Source organism: Anarrhichthys ocellatus, unplaced genomic scaffold, assembly GCF_004355925.1.
Source record: "Anarrhichthys ocellatus isolate YVR2014 unplaced genomic scaffold, GSC_Weel_1.0 scaffold940, whole genome shotgun sequence".
Classification (NCBI taxonomy): domain Eukaryota; kingdom Metazoa; phylum Chordata; class Actinopteri; order Perciformes; family Anarhichadidae; genus Anarrhichthys; species Anarrhichthys ocellatus.
The window spans coordinates 1-15612 of record NW_022280914.1 but is presented as its reverse complement, the minus strand read 5'-3'; the positions used below and the strand labels follow the sequence as shown (position 1 = coordinate 15612).

The window sequence follows — 15612 nt, the reverse complement described above, 5'->3', positions numbered from 1 at the left end:
ACACACACACACACACACACACACACACACACACACACACACACACACTGGGTTATGGGTTGTATTTGTACTTCTGCTTCCCATGCTGGGGGCAATATTAGCTTATTGCTAAAAAGTGAACAATGCTGCAGTGCCTTAAACTTGCATTCTTTCTACTGGCCATCAGGGGGCGACTCCTCTTGTTGCAAAAAGAAGTCCGATTCTATAGAAGTCCATGAGAAAATGACCCTACTTCTCACTTGATTTATTACCTTGGTAAACATGAGGGAATTCAGCCGATCGGCCTTGTACGGCCATGTTTTTGCAGGTCACACATGCGCCGCATGATAGTTTATGTGGGCACACAGCGGCACAGACGGAAACGTCCCAACCACACAGTCAAAACAAATCGCAAGAGTAACGTCAGGCAAAAATGTACGCCATGTTTGATTCACACTGCACCCCTGAGAAGGTGTGTGTGTGTGTGTGTGTTCCTCACCAGCACTCTGCCTGGGTAGTCCACTGACAGCGTGTACGTGCTGCCATAGACATTAACAGTCACCACTTTAGCGTATGACACTCTTTTGTTGCCACGGTTGTTATTCTCCAGGGTGACCTGCAATTCACCGAAAGAGGAGTAGAGAGGACAGATAGGAGGGAAACGAAACAAATCCAATGGAGGAATTAGTTAGGATATATGATGCAAATCTTTGTTCTTTTGACCTCAATGTACAAGACAGGAGTCTTTTTTTCCCTCAGATCTTTAACGAAAGTAAAAGCAGAAATATCCCCATTTAAAAATACTCCGTTACAAGGAAAATTCCTACATGTAAAATATCACTAAAAAGTACAAAAGCATCATCATCAAAATGTACTTAAAAGTGTGTCAGTGACATGCCAATTATCGAAGAATCGGTAATCTCTTTTAAATCACTTTATAAAACACATTTTTATAGACTGGCTTGTATGTGGTGTCATCGCTTTTCTGTTTTATTTTTATTTATTGATTTTACTAAATTATTTTACTAAATTATTATTATTATTATTTATTGTATTTATTTCTCAGTTGATTTTTATCGTATCGACTGTCTCACTGAGCTTTCTGTTATTGTTATTATTGCCTTGCTTTTGCTGCTTTGTCTGTCAAAGTGCTATATCAATAAATTATTATTATTATTATTATTTTCCCAAACCAAACTCCTGTTTCCATGTTGATTTCAATTTGCACAATCTGTTGTGTAAATGTAAAGAAGCGGCCCAGTGGACGTGTGGTGGAGAACTTCATGGTGCACTGTACTGTTTGGTGCTCAGCTCACCTCAAAGTGCGTCAGACCCGTGGTGCCTGCACGCACACTGGCCAGCCTGTAGACACAGTTGCCCTGGAAGTCGAACTTGCGTCCATCGAAGGAGAGGAAGTGCGGATCTCCGCGTGCGCTGCAAGACTTAAAGCCGACTGGGTAGCAGTCTTGCACCCCGTCCACGACGCTGCACTTCTCTCCGGTTCGACAGCCGGCCTTCTCGCATTTCACCTTTTGTGTCGCTGCATCACACACACATTTCTCGCTACACAGCGAGTCGGCCCAGAAGTTGACACCTGGTTGGTAGTAATGGCCCTCGTGGCTACAGCCGCAGCCCGTCTCCCTGATAACACACCTGACAGAAGCAAAGACACCCGGAACAAAAGGATGTCAATCAGAGTGCAGGGACGAGGTCTGACTGTACGGAAGACATTAGTCAGGAACGGGGGGACATTATACTTACTTTTCACCACTCTGCACAAATCCCTTGTCACAGAAACAGCCTTCCACACAGATCTTAGGGCAAACCTCCGGCTGAGCACCACAGTTGGGGGGACACGCTGAGCCGCACATGCTGTAGTGGCTGTGGGCTGGACAGTCAAGAGCTGGAGGCACAACAACAAGAGCGGGGAAGAGTTTAGGAGATGGACGGACAGAGAGAAGGAGCGCGGGCTATCCACACACGGTGACCTCTCGAGCCGAAGCACATTCAAAACACCATTTGAAAACTATTCTATCCAAGTTTTGACCTTTTAAATTGTAGATTTATGCACATTTATTTATGCCATGCATTAATCCAGAATTATATTCATTTCTAAATATCTCACCACCAAACCATTGGAAACCAATGGACAGGATGGACGGATGCAGAATCAGCTTGGATCCACTTGGGTATCAGTCATATTGGTATACAGACCAGAGACCTGCAGCTATACAATGGGACCCTTAATATAACACTTTTATTAGACTAAATATAATTTGGACCCACCTTGACTTTTGTCCCGGGGCAACTGAAAGCACCTGTGAAGACCTCTAGTCAATATATATATATATATATATATATATATATATATATATATATATATAGCCAGCGTTCAGTTTAAATTTAGAACATTGAGGTGAGTGACTTCACGTCTGTCTGTCGTGTTTCCGTCTACATAAATGTTCTGTGTGTGTATTGTGTAAACTCACAGCAGTTGCCCAGTTGTCTCCATGACGACACAGACACTCCCGCCTCCTGGCACTCTGCCATGTAGTTGCCCAGGGCCTCACACAGTACTACTTCCCGTCCGTCATTGATGCAGACGTCATACAAACAGTCTGACGCCGCCTCTGCTATGGGCACCTTACCATGGCACCCAGAGAAAGGCCCCTTCTTGTCGCTCATGATCCCACAGTATTCTGGACCAGTGTACCTGAGGAGGAGCAAAGGGGTTTATCGTCAGCTCACTCATATTAAGTACATATGATAATTAGTGCATTTACTCAAGTTCTGTACTTAAGTACAATTTTGAGGTACATGTACTTGAGAATTTCTTTGGTAATGCTACTGTAATCTTCTACTCCACTACATCAATTATCCGTCTCTTGTACTCCTGTCAGGATATAGTGACAGTTAAAAAAAGATGTTTTGATAAAGTTACCAACTGTAGCTTTAATGTATCACTTATGAACATTCTGCATAATGACTTACTTTTGTTACTTAAAGTATATTTTGATGCTAAAACGTATGTACTTTTACTTCAGTATTATTTGGAATGCAGGACTTTGACTGTGCTTTGGGTTTAGTGCTAATTATCAGATTCACAGTAAAAAGCAACTAGACCTTCTTTACAATCCAAAAAGACCTGGAAATCTCGCTTTCAACAAAATGAGACCTTTAAGTTACTGTAAAAGTCAATGTTATAACATTACTTGATGCGGTCGCTGTCCGAGCACTGAGGACACTCGTCCTCGCAGTAATGGTAACAGAATGGGTCGTAGTCTTCGACGCTCCATGTCCCTGCCCACTGTGTCACGTTAACAGCTGGGCTGCCATCGACGGTTGTCAGCTCATCCTCCTTGTCGCCGTTGTAGTTGCCACAGAGCCCACCGACATTACCATAGTAGCTGCTAGTGAGGGACACCATGATAAGTGTGGACCAATCAAAAGTAATTTCGACGCCAATATTACTCCGGAGTGTGCCTCTAATTCCAGATTGTGTTATGGAGATGACGCCTTCATCAAGAATGACAGGAAGCTCCGACTTTATGCCGTCCACCTGGAGAGAGAGGGGGAGACACGGTGGTGATGAAATCAAATGTTTATTGTATGATGATGATTTAGCGCTGCTGCCCCCTACTAAAGGACTTTGGGCATGTTCGAAATATTCTGCCATCCTTAAAAATAAATGTCAATAAAACTAAAGTATTTAATTAATTGAAATATCATCAACAGCAAATTGGGAATTAGTTGCGAAAGAACTAAAAGAAAAGGTGAAAGGGGCATTTTACGCCTCAAAAAGCTGGCTTAAAATATACTCAAGGCAGTTATTAAACCAAACGTATATAAGGTGGTGAAATATGGTATCCCATCAGACAAAGGACATTTTTTAATTTGGAAAAAACATCCGGTTGAAACTTTACATATGAATTGTCTGCAAAATGATTTGTCCGCGCACAGACGGGCCACGGCAAGATAAAGCGTGCCTTGGGCTGCATTCATTTAAAATCCGGCACCTTCCCGCAGGTTTGTGAGTCAATATGGATGTGTTTACTTCCTCATCAGAAAATAACGTTTTTATCTAGCTCGCTCAACTACCTTTAACACTCTATCCCTCACTCGTTCAGCTGGAGAGGAGGGGCGAATTCTGAATGCTGTGTTAACAAACAGCCACCTACATATTTTACTTTCAAAACATGCAACCCTTGTTCATCTCGAACTCACTAGCTGTCAACCCAACGTCACGCCTAATGTGAGTTGTTGTATTCCCCAACGATCCCAAGAAAGTGTATTTTAGGAAGTACAATGTCATCATTACTTACTGCAATGATGGCTGGCACAACCAAAATAGGTTTCAAAAACATTTAATATGACAAATAATACAATAATATAATTGTGTCAATGAAAAAGATTGAATCCGATTGATTTCCAGTGTAACTAAGAATTGTGCATGAAAGGTTGGTGGTGTTGACACAGCCCATGTATTGAAGTAAGACCCACCAATATGAAGCCTCTGTCGGTGTTTGGGAGGGTTATCTGGTGGCCCAACATCTCCACGAGGGCTGAACGCACAAAGGAGCCTTCAGAGTTCCCACGGAGCTCATTCTTGGTGGTGACAGTTACTTCTGGCAGGGAGGAGTCAAGACCTGAGGAAGTCAGAATAATTCATGTTAACGCTAGCAAGACAGCGTGTCAACTTTATAACAACTGCTTAATGTGACATGCAGTCTTTTAGTTCACAAATGTTGGCTGGTTGATTGGAAATATTCATTACGCAACACTACATCAGCATCCTTTCCATCTTGACATAAAAAAACTGCTACCATAACAGATAAATTTGCATTTCTGTAACAGGCAATGAAATGGTGCTCGTTTCCAGCGAATGCGTCATATAAATCTCTGCTATAACAAATAACGGTCGCTGAAACTATACTTCTAACATTGGGTTTTCTTTGACCAATCTAAAAAAATCAAGAATTTTTCAACAAAAAGTATAAAAGTTAATTATTCATATGTGTTTGTGTGTGTGTAGTAGCCCATTCAAGGCAACACAATGGGGCAATAGTAAAATCAAGCAATGATAAATGTTAATTCTGTCGTTAATGTAATTTGAATGCAAATTGAATGTGAAATTACGCATAGCTGGTGCACTGGGCTGCAGTTAGGGGTGTCACTTTATACGTGTATTGACGATAACCGGGACATTTAAAGCTACTATAGCCAACTTTCTTTTTGTGTTGATTTTGGCGGTCCCTGTGGACAAAAGGGGTAGTGTCTCAGAGCGCCAGAGTCCCTTTAAAAAACCTCTCATTTCTCAGTGGATCCAAGAGGTGACGTCAACGTCGAAGCTAAAAAGGATCAAGTGTGTGACCTGGTCTCTGTTTGTTTGTAATGACGAGGCCCTTTCATTTCCTTTAAATTAATAAGTTGCAAATGACGTACATACTGTATATACTGAGGTTCTGCAATACAATGTATTGAGATATGTCTGGCAACTCCCTCCTCGCAAGACGCGCTGCATTATTTTGAACACAGAGTTGTATTTCATTGTTACTTAAGAAAACTATTGTGCTGCGTGAACCCCGAGCAGAGCAAAGAAATAGATATCTCCGTGTTAAGGTAACTGCGAACCTGTGGTGTTGACGAGGACGTAGGTGCAGGTTCCCTGGAACGAGTAGTTGAATTCGTCAAACGTTTTGTAGTGCGGGTCGCCGAAACTCCAGCATAAGGCCTTGGAATCAGGTACACACACTCCTTGATCATCTGACACCTCACAGTGCTCCTTCACCCTGCAATGAACTTCCGCACAAGGGTCTGGAACACATACAGTATCAGCATTAATTAATCAATTATTATTATGAGTCTAAAAATGTATAACTCAAGTTGAGAGAAATATTGGTTATACATTTGAACATACATGGGTGAACAAAGCAAAAAGGTCTTGGCTCCTCCAGAGACAAAAACGTTTTTGTCTCTGGAGAATCTAAAAGCTTGCACCGTTATCTCCATTTGAATGACTCATCAAATGTTGTCCTTCTCAAAGACAGCAGGCTTTTCACGCTGCTTTTGTTCCAATTGAAATATGTGAGGATCGCACTACTTCCCACAGTGGCATTGAACATTCCCATGGAACATAAATGACTAAAGCAGAACAGTTGCAAATGGAAGTAGGTGGCTGGGTTGGTCGTGGATTTTTATCTTAAAGAGTAACTTAAATTGACAGTTCGCCCCAGAATCAAAACTACATATTTTTCCTCTTACCTGTAGTGCTATTTATCAATCTAGATTGTTTTGGTGTGAGTTGACTAGTTTTGGAGAAATCAGCCGTAGAGATGTCTGCTTTCTCTCCGGTGGAATGGGGCGACGTCGCACTCGTCTTGTGGTGTTCAAAGCACCCAAAAAGTGCAATGGAAAAAATCAACAGCAATGTCTCTTTCCAGAAATAATGACCGTGAGTAACCTGGTCATGATTTCTGGAAAGATCATTTTTCTTGGCTTGTGGTGAGCATTACAAGCAAAGAGAATGAATCCATTATATTGGAGAGGGGGCAGACATCTCTTCTGCAGTTAACTCCAACACTCTGCAACTCACACCAAAACAACCTAGATTGATGCATAGCGCTACACTTAGAGGAAAGACACAGATTTCAGATTTTTCATCTATTTTTTTTGTCAGAGCATTTATTAAATATTGATTGCTGTCGGAAAAAATTGTTTTTCAAGACGACTGCCAACCCCAGCTTTAAAAGATCACAGTCACTCTGCAAGTATTTCACCTGTAGAGTAGCAGCCAATGGTTCCATCCTTGTTGCGACACTCCTCGGTCGACTTGCAGCTTGTGTTGCTGCAGCTGAATTGTCCAGACTGGCAGGTACAGCGCTCTGAACAGTCCTCCGATAATGTTGATGTATCCGTCTGAAAAGAGTCACTTATGCGTTAGATAGAATAAATGGCCACTGGTATGCTTAACATAGAAGATCTTATTCGGATAAACATGCATATCAACAATCATATTAACTCGGGATCATTGGACCTTGTTTTTCTGTCGTAGCTTTACTTGCTTTCATAACGCAGTACCTACCCTGTTCACCTCACCTCATGTCACTGACACACGGTAATAATGGTGAGCTGTGGAGAACATTTCATTTGAAATATTCATTTTAATCACCCAAATATTTGAAACACACCCAGCTATGTGGTGGAATCACTGAATTCAGGAGCACTGTTGGCCAGGACTAACAACAGACTAGATATTAGTAAGCTACTATATTGTGCTGAATAAGCGTTATGATGAAGAAGCTGACGTGGACAACGGTGATTACCCCATAATATTGTCCATCCACCACGCAGCCACATTTCTCTACTGAAACACAGCGGACTCCATCGGATATGAGGTCGTCGTCACACTCGCAGCCCTCCTGGCACACTGGGCAGGGCCCGGACTCCTCCAGAGAGGAGCAGGTGGAGGAGCAGGAAGAGGCGCAGAGCTCATAGTGACTTCCTGCTGGACACTTCAGAGCTGCAAGAAGAAGAAAAAAACAAGGTCCGGAGGCTCAGTATTGAGGAGGTTTGTTAGGATTTCTGTTGCCTAAAATTCATAAATTGTAGCAGAGTTCCGTTTTTTAATAATCCGCAAATTCAAGGTTGTAATTTGGCACATTTAGTCATGTGCCATTGTATTAGTAGATTTGATAAGTATTAGATTAGCAGATGAAATGCGTCACAGGCTGCAGCAAGCCAGCCTCCCACATTTTCCGGTGCTTTCAACGCCATCCAGCCCTGCCCCTTCTAATGGGGTTCTCGCGATTTAACTGCACCCTGACACTGCTTACTGGACCACGGACTACCTCACTGGCTGGTCACAGTGTGTCGAGTGCATGGCTGTGCCTCCAAGGTGGTGATAAGCAACATCGGAGCACCTCAAGGAACTGTACTGGCCCCTCTCCTCTTCACAATCTACACTTCAGACTTCCACTTTAAAAATAAACTAGTAGTACTCCTTAAACGAGGGTTTATGTATTAAAGACACTGAGAGTGACAAGAAGAAGACAGAAAACACAACATTTAAAAAAAAAGACAAGATAACAAATTAACAAAAGAAAACACATTTCACAAAGTATTTCATCCAATGTTGTTGTACTTTGCATCTCATGTCCACTGTGCAACGCAGCATGGGAGAATAAACACATGCAAACAATAAGATAAGTCACATTTAGGAACAGCGAGCATCAGCCAATCAGATCAGACTTACGGCAGAGAGTGTCGCTTCTCCATTTGCTTATCTTGGAGCCAGCAAGTTGACAAGCTGTAACATAATTGTGGATGTGACGACACAGGATGTCCGCGCCCGCTTTGTCTGTGGACATCTCCCTGGAAACAAACTTTCATTTAATTACAGGAAACACCAGAAACGGTCGTATCACAGAAACTCCTTTTTTTTTGGTGATAATTCTGATTTTGGATCTCATTTTTGCAGTTTTGTCTCCCATTTCTATCATAATAATAACCCTAACCGCTACGATTCTCGGAGGGGTCAAGAAACAAAGGTCAAAAGTCATATGATCAGACAGCAAATAGCTTATCCAGAATAACAAAACCACTTTGATAGCAGGTAAACGTGAAAGTCAGTGCGCCTGCAATGTTGTTAATAATCCCATATAGGAAAACAGTGTGGTACAGAAATGTATGGAATTGTTTAGGATTCAATAATTCTCGGTGGCCTGGCCCGCTGATTGGCCCAGAGTGTCAGGCCGGTGTTCATAATGCAATATGAAATGTGCAAATATAAGCAAAAACAATACGGGGGACGCTACAGTGATTACTGGTTTTTACGTTCCTGCAGTGAAAAAGGGCTAAAGGAGTGTTTAGAGTCTGGGAACTAGAGACAAAGACATCATGCTGAGTCACAGTAACGTCAAGCTGGAAACACAGTTGAGGCTTTTACACATCGGGGGCGAGGCAAAGAAACAACACAAAAATGCAAAATACTCTCCTGCAAATACTTTGCATTAAAACTATTCATACCAGCAGCGATGCAAATTCATTTCATTTCTTGCAGGCAAAGGACCAACTACCAGGGTCAGAGTAGCGTCTCGCAGTCTGTCTGAGCTAAATTGTTGTAAAACCGGAGCTACTGAAAGCTATTCTATTGAGTTTTCTTTTAGCGAAAAGCTCGGAGGGAATTTTAGTTCCCCCTGGGAAACAGCTGTATATGTTGAGGGCTTTTATTGTGAAAGGTATAGAAGGAGCTGGTCTGCGTTGCCTTTGTCAAGGTTGATAGGAGATATAAAGTTTACCGTCTTGGTTCGGACTACGGAGCCTCTGTGTACACTATAGTGTGTGTTTTGGATGTGTCAGTACCACACAACGTGATTGGTTGATGCCTTTATTTGCAGTGGGAAAGCTCAGAATAAAACCTTGCACTGGAAAAAGATGGCCGCTTTTTCGCCGCGTAATATTTGTGTCCTGTGTGAAAAAACTAAAACTAAAACTTATAGTGAAGGGAATTAATCGCATGAAAAAAATGCCCCTGGTGTGCAATGCCCTTTAATGTGTACAATGCAACACTTAGAGACATTCGAGATATTTCCTTGCCTGACACAAGCATTGTAGTCCGGAGTTGGCATCACTGTTGAGTGGCAACCTGCAAATGGGCCCTCCTGGGCTTTGATGATGTCACAGGCCTTTTCAGCGTCTGGGTCCTTCTGTTTATCTGTCCCAGGGCAGGAACTGGCACCACAGCCCGTGTCACAAGAAACGTCGTCCTCCGTTACGACCCAGGCTGCTGATGTGTCTGTTGAATCCTTGCCTCGTGTTGATGTCAGGTCGTCATCTGGACTACCGTTATAGTCGCCGCAGAGACCACGTGGCTGGTCGCTATAGGTGGACGGGATTTGTAGGACCACTCCCGCAACACTGTCGTAGGTCAGCTTCAGATCAAAGTCAGTTGTAATGATGATGTTGATGCCATTTTGATGCACTCGCACTTTTCCGTCAGCCAGTGACACAGGAAGGTAGACTCTGATTTCATCGGCCTGAGACATAAATGGGTACAAATTATTTCATCACATTAGCTCTGTCCCACCTCAGGAGCTGCTGCATCGTTACAAAGATCTACATTTCAACCAAATGGACTAAAAAATGAATAAGACGTAGCTATTTCTCCATGAAGGCCAGAACATTATGTTCACAAAGTTACCAGATGAGGTTTAATGTTATCAGATAAATGTAGTACCATGGCATATGGCTGAACAGTGTGTTCTAATACTGGTCAGTCATACCTTGATTTCCCAAACAACCCCGGTCTCCATAGTGATTTCCACGTCGTAAACCTTGAGCTGCACACTGCGAGAGACTTGGCCATCCTTACTGGTTTGCTGCTGTACATACACAGAGAATTCTTCCATCGCTCCTTCCTGCTCTTGCACGTCTGCCAATATGAACAGACAGTCTCCCCACAGAGGATAATCCTAGAGGATGAAACAGAAGATATTCAAGGTTATGTCAGAACTTGCACAGTGATTGTCGACGCGAGAGGAGCGGTGAGAGTGAATCAGAAAGGTAAAGTTTAGGGTCAGACAGCGAAACAGTGAGCTGAAAGTCAGTAGAATGGAGAGAGGTCAACAGGAAGTTCAAAACCCACATGTCAAGGAACTCTTCCTATTACTAAACATATGTTAGCTGGGCATAACATATCAGTTAAGCTACATGTTGCTTCAAAACTTTTCTTCTTTAAGTCGTTGAAGTACAATTGGATATGTCTCTGTGTCTTTCTGCTCAACAGGAAAGGTTGGGGCATAAAACCTTGTGGGGCCAAGATTGACCCCAAGTCGGACCTGACTCTGACCAGACACATGGTAAATTGAGAGTTCAACCATTAAGTGACCTATAGGTTCCTGAGAGCAGTCTCTGGACATAGTTTATTAGTTCAGATTGTGTTATTGACATTTCCGTTTTATAATGCATTTTATGTGGATGTTCGCGACACCTTTCACATTGGTATTTGATACATTGTTGTAAAAACATTGACATACGTACGCCTCCAGTTATGGGGGTTGCCACTTGGTTGAAATCTAATACTCTAATAACGCAACGTATCCTCGTACGACAATTCAAAAGTTATTTTTCGTTCTTCGTGCGTACGAATGTCCAGCAACACGAGCAATCAGTGCAGAACCTGTTTAGGCTACAGAACTACTTCGTTGTGGTTTAGGGAAAGATTGTGGTTTGTGTTTAAATAAGTACGTTTGTTATGTAAATTGACTAAGTTTGTTTTATAACTTATGTAGGCGGCGTTAGTTACGTCTTTAAGTTGCTTAAAAAAAGTAGGGTAAAATAAGTCATCGTGGACTTGGTTTCACACGGGACACTATCAGCGGTCTCATTGGTGAACGTCCTGGGATTGTTTGACCTGCCCACCCCCCCCCCCCAAAGAGTCGTCATGACATCTCTGACCAACTCTGATGATGGAGGACCATTATTTAAATAGAAAATAATGATAATTAAAAATAGAAAAGGTTTTCTCCATAAAATCATCTATTTCAACAATCAAATATTTTTTGAAAAAGATGAAATAGATTAGACATTGTGTAAGTGTAAATGTCCCTTACCTGTCCGTCAAAGGACCTGATGGTCCTGATCCCGCTCACAGAGCAGGAACCAGTGCTCTTGGGTGAACAGGAGGCCGCGCCCTCTTTCACAACACACATCTCATTGGGCGAGCAGAGGAATTCCTCATCACACTCTACATTTCCACCGTCTGAACACACGCAACGGGAGTCACATGACTCTCCCGAAAAGAACACCTGAGAAAAAGAGCAGAGAGCCGACCAGACATATCAGCGGTAGTAACAGTGGTGGCAGAAGGAGAAGTAACGGTGTTAAAAACAGAAGCTGTGGAGCTTCATTTGACACTGTTGCAGCTGTCGTACCTGTCCATTTCGATAATACTGTCCATCGAACTCACAGCCGCACTCTGCCAGAGGTACACACTTGTCGTGGCTCAGCAAGAATCCGTCGTCACACACGCAGCCTTCTATGCAGAGCGCGTTGTCTTCACAGTCCACTAGGGGTGTCGGGCCGCTGCAGGTCAGCTGGCAGGGGGGGGCACACATCTCGTAGTGACTGTTCGCGCCACACGATGGAGCTGGCAGAGAGACACACAAGTCAATCAGGGTGAAGTTGATGCGATTATGCTCACAAACATTACAAACATGCTTGGGACCTCATTGGGACTTTTGGATAACCACTCACTAACCGAGAACATTTCAGTGACATTTAGGGAAGTATGCTATGCTTGTTTGCCACCTCTCACAGAATCAGTTGAGAAGATCAACATCTGATTTATCTCTATAAGCCTGCATCCAGTCCAGACTGGAAGCACGACAGGGGGTGATATTTAGAGAAAACAACATTAAAGATTAAATAAAGATAAAAGATTGAAGATTAAAGTGGCAAACTTTCGTATCGCCTGCCACCGTCTAAAGAAAGTGTTATTATGGTTAGGAAGGACTCTGAGGGAGGCGAAGGTCCTGAAAGATACAGTACATCGGTATGAATTGTACTTAATCCTTATGTTAGAGCTAAGTTTTTATTTTAACAATGGATAATCGGATAAAAAAAGATAAAATAAAGAGTTCGTCCTCTCTGACTGATGTCCTCTGAACGAGGCGAAGGTCATATACATTGTCTTTCATGACCCTTTTTTACCTACAATGGCCCTAATACACTTATTTTTAGAAGGATTTGTCTTTATCAACATCAGTAGGGCCCAGAGACTGCAGGCAACACCCCAAAATTCCTGTCCTTATTGTGAGGTTGCCAGGTTAGTGCATAGTCTGAATTCCGAACAAGTTACTCTTGGATGGATGGATGGGCAGTGTAGTTCTGGATTTTCACAGAGACTGTGGTTGAGTGTGTGCGTGACTTACGACAAAATTGTTCGGTTCTCCAGCTCCCCACTTTCGCTCCCGCATCCTGACAAGAGGTGCTGAAAGCTGATAGGCTGTTGCATAGGGCGGAGGCGTGGCCTCGGTACACGCACAAATCAAAAATACAGTCATTGAGGAAGGAGGAGTGGTCCAGTTTACTGTGACACTGTCTGTGTGGGCAGAGACAGAGAAGGGCACAGTCTGTATAGACACCATTTAATAAACAAAGAGATATACTGTACATTTTTAACAACCCTGGATTTTTCCCCACTAGACATTATCTAGTTTTTCTTTAACACTAAGCATAAGTATAAATTGTTTATTGCCTAGCTCAGCAGCAAGCAGTACCTACCCAAACGGTCCTTGTTTATCGGCGATGATGCCACAGTAGCTTGGCTTTTGGTAACGTAGTATCATCGCAGGCTCACACTCCGGACATTTACCACCTGGACAGTCACTAGTGCAGCCAAAGTCTCCTCCTGCCTGGTTCAAAAACATGCAAAAGTGTTATTCAGCTTGAAAAATGAATAAACTAATAACAACATGAAGATACTGTTTGATGTTTAAAGGATAGGCTCCCATTTTTCAAGTCTGTTTTGACAATGCCTGTACATGTGGCCAGATGTGTTTTCATGATGAGATGTCTTCCTTCTTTTATTAATTGGTAGGCTATTAAGCAAGAGGCGGTTAGATTACTGAGGAGTGACTTTGTTCTCCTTCCCAGCTGTCCACCAGATGTGCAGACACTATTGGATCTGCTGTATTGAGCTGGAGATGGAGCCGCACACACAATGTGTACAACTGTGCCTGCTTTCTGCTTCTAACTGTTTTCACCTGTGTGTGTTCTCCAGGTCGATTTTTCTCACAAAGATCCCCATTCTCACCTTCCAGCTGTCTCCGAAGGCGTTCACGTTGTCAGCCTGGGTGCCATCAGGTTTCATTAAGCCATCGGCAGGTTTTCCATTGTAATTTCCACACAAGCCTGATACAGAGAAACAAGCAACAACCACAGCAGTCACAGTTAGAGCATTTAGAATAGTTAAGAGTAGGAAGCTGTTAGAGCGGATAGGTATACTTTTATTTCCAACAATCACCACATAGCGGCCTGAGATGCACTGATGGAATACGCGTGTAAATGCCTTCAGTATTAGGCAGTATTTGGTATGTTGACAGTTTTTGCCCTGATCCTCTTAAAGCAGGTTAACAGCTTAGCCATGCAGCATAGGTTACCATGCTGACTCTACCCTGGGCTTCTTGATACAGGCCCCAGTGATTCAACTGCTGCCATAAACTGCCATAAACCGTATTTCTTGGGTAACTGTATGAATCGGCTCAATCGGAACGACATAGCCTTGTTTGCTTTATAACCAAAGTGCTGCCGTCACATGTTGAATCCTGAAACATATTTGAGTTAACCAAACAACCCCCCAACTCACCGCCTGTAGCAGAAGAGTATGTACTGGGTAGAGTCAAGCTGACGTGGCTCTTCCAGTTGAACATGAGTGTCAAACCAAAAGATGTCCTAACATAGCCGAAGTAGCCACGCCGGAACAAGGAGAGCTTGTTGTCTTCAGTGGAGTAAGGCAGGTTCACCGACCGACTGTTCACCTGAGGGCAGAGCATGGACACATGTACAGAATCACTGTGTACATATAATTATATATATATATATATATATATATAAATAAAAGATATATAAGCTATATAACGGCTTGTGTTTGTGTTGCGTGTGAAGGTGAATAAGAGCATTTGTTGTTTTTAAATGTGCTTCACTTTAGATAATATTTACAGCCCAGAAATAACTAGTTATTGATTAAGAACATGAAAATTGACATGCGCTGCGTCTGAAATTCCATATTAACATGCTGTTTTCTAATCTGTCCGAAATCTTAGCATAGAAGCCAATAGTATGTGAATTGCATACTACATCCAGTAAAATATTACAGAATGCCAACAATGGAAACTACACATATCCCACAATGCAATGCGGTAATGAAGAAAACGTTTGCAGCAGACGGTTGAGTGTAAGCATAAAATCTCCTTTTGCTAGGATTCATTTTAAATGAGTTCAGACCTCACAAACCATGGTTTGGTTACAGGAGGTTGGCATGGGCTAGAATTAGCAAAATCTTGAATTCATTTCAAATACTTTGTCTGGGCTGTCCCATACGACAGTGGTCTACTGTAACTACACTACAGAGCGATTGGTGAGGAGGACAAGGGTAAGTACTGTGGACAGACCAATCTTACCAGCATTTCTCCCACACTGGCACGACTCATGCTGACAGTGATGTTACCAAATACAATGAGAGAGACGGACTTGGTGTAGGCCACAGCCTTGTTGCGGCCTCGGTTCTCATTTTGGACCAGCACATGGAACGGCTCCAGGTCCTGCTCTGATCCCTTGGTGAGTTGAGACAGGGTGTAGGTGCAAGTGCCCTGGAAATCAAAGCGGCGTCCATCAAAGTTTCGGTAGTGGGGGTCTCCGGAGCCCTGGCATGTCGCATGGGATATTGGGTAGCAGTCCCGGACACCGCCCTTCAAGGCACAGTGCTCACTCTTCTTACAGGTGACTGGTTTGCACTTGAGCAGAATGAGATAACAGAATATCAGATCACAGTGAAAGAGATGAAAAACAAGAGTAATACTTGAGTAATACACACACACACACACACACACACACACACACACACACACACACACA

The 15612-nt window shown here is 42.9% G+C and overlaps 1 protein-coding gene across 1 annotated transcript; it reads right to left on the bottom strand.

Annotated features, from left to right (window-relative positions):
- Positions 1–415: 415 nt before the first annotated feature.
- On the bottom strand, positions 416–15525 carry LOC116377144 (IgGFc-binding protein-like). The gene is made up of 19 exons (XM_031838710.1): positions 15159–15525; positions 14345–14516; positions 13793–13890; positions 13261–13391; positions 12909–13078; positions 11910–12124; positions 11589–11783; positions 10260–10448; positions 9574–10013; positions 8231–8349; positions 7302–7498; positions 6756–6894; positions 5611–5793; positions 4480–4625; positions 3192–3538; positions 2469–2692; positions 1741–1882; positions 1296–1632; positions 416–595 (listed from the first exon to the last, which is right to left on the bottom strand). Exons 1-19 carry the CDS (start codon positions 15186–15188, stop codon positions 431–433), a joined length of 3639 nt encoding a protein of 1212 aa, XP_031694570.1. The 5' UTR covers positions 15189–15525; the 3' UTR covers positions 416–430.
- Positions 15526–15612: the final 87 nt, after the last annotated feature.

What these genes read in the sequence shown, in the direction of transcription:
- LOC116377144 (XM_031838710.1), bottom strand. Translation starts at nt 15,188, where the DNA reads ATGAGTCGTGCCAGTGTGGGAGAAATGCTG. An exon ending in CGTCCTCGTCAACACCACAG is followed by an intron (nt 4,626 to 5,610) that starts GTTCGCAGTTAC and finishes TGACTTCCTCAG; the next exon opens with GTCTTGACTCCTCCCTGCCA. An exon ending in CCGACAGAGGCTTCATATTG is followed by an intron (nt 3,539 to 4,479) that starts GTGGGTCTTACT and finishes CTCTCTCTCCAG; the next exon opens with GTGGACGGCATAAAGTCGGA.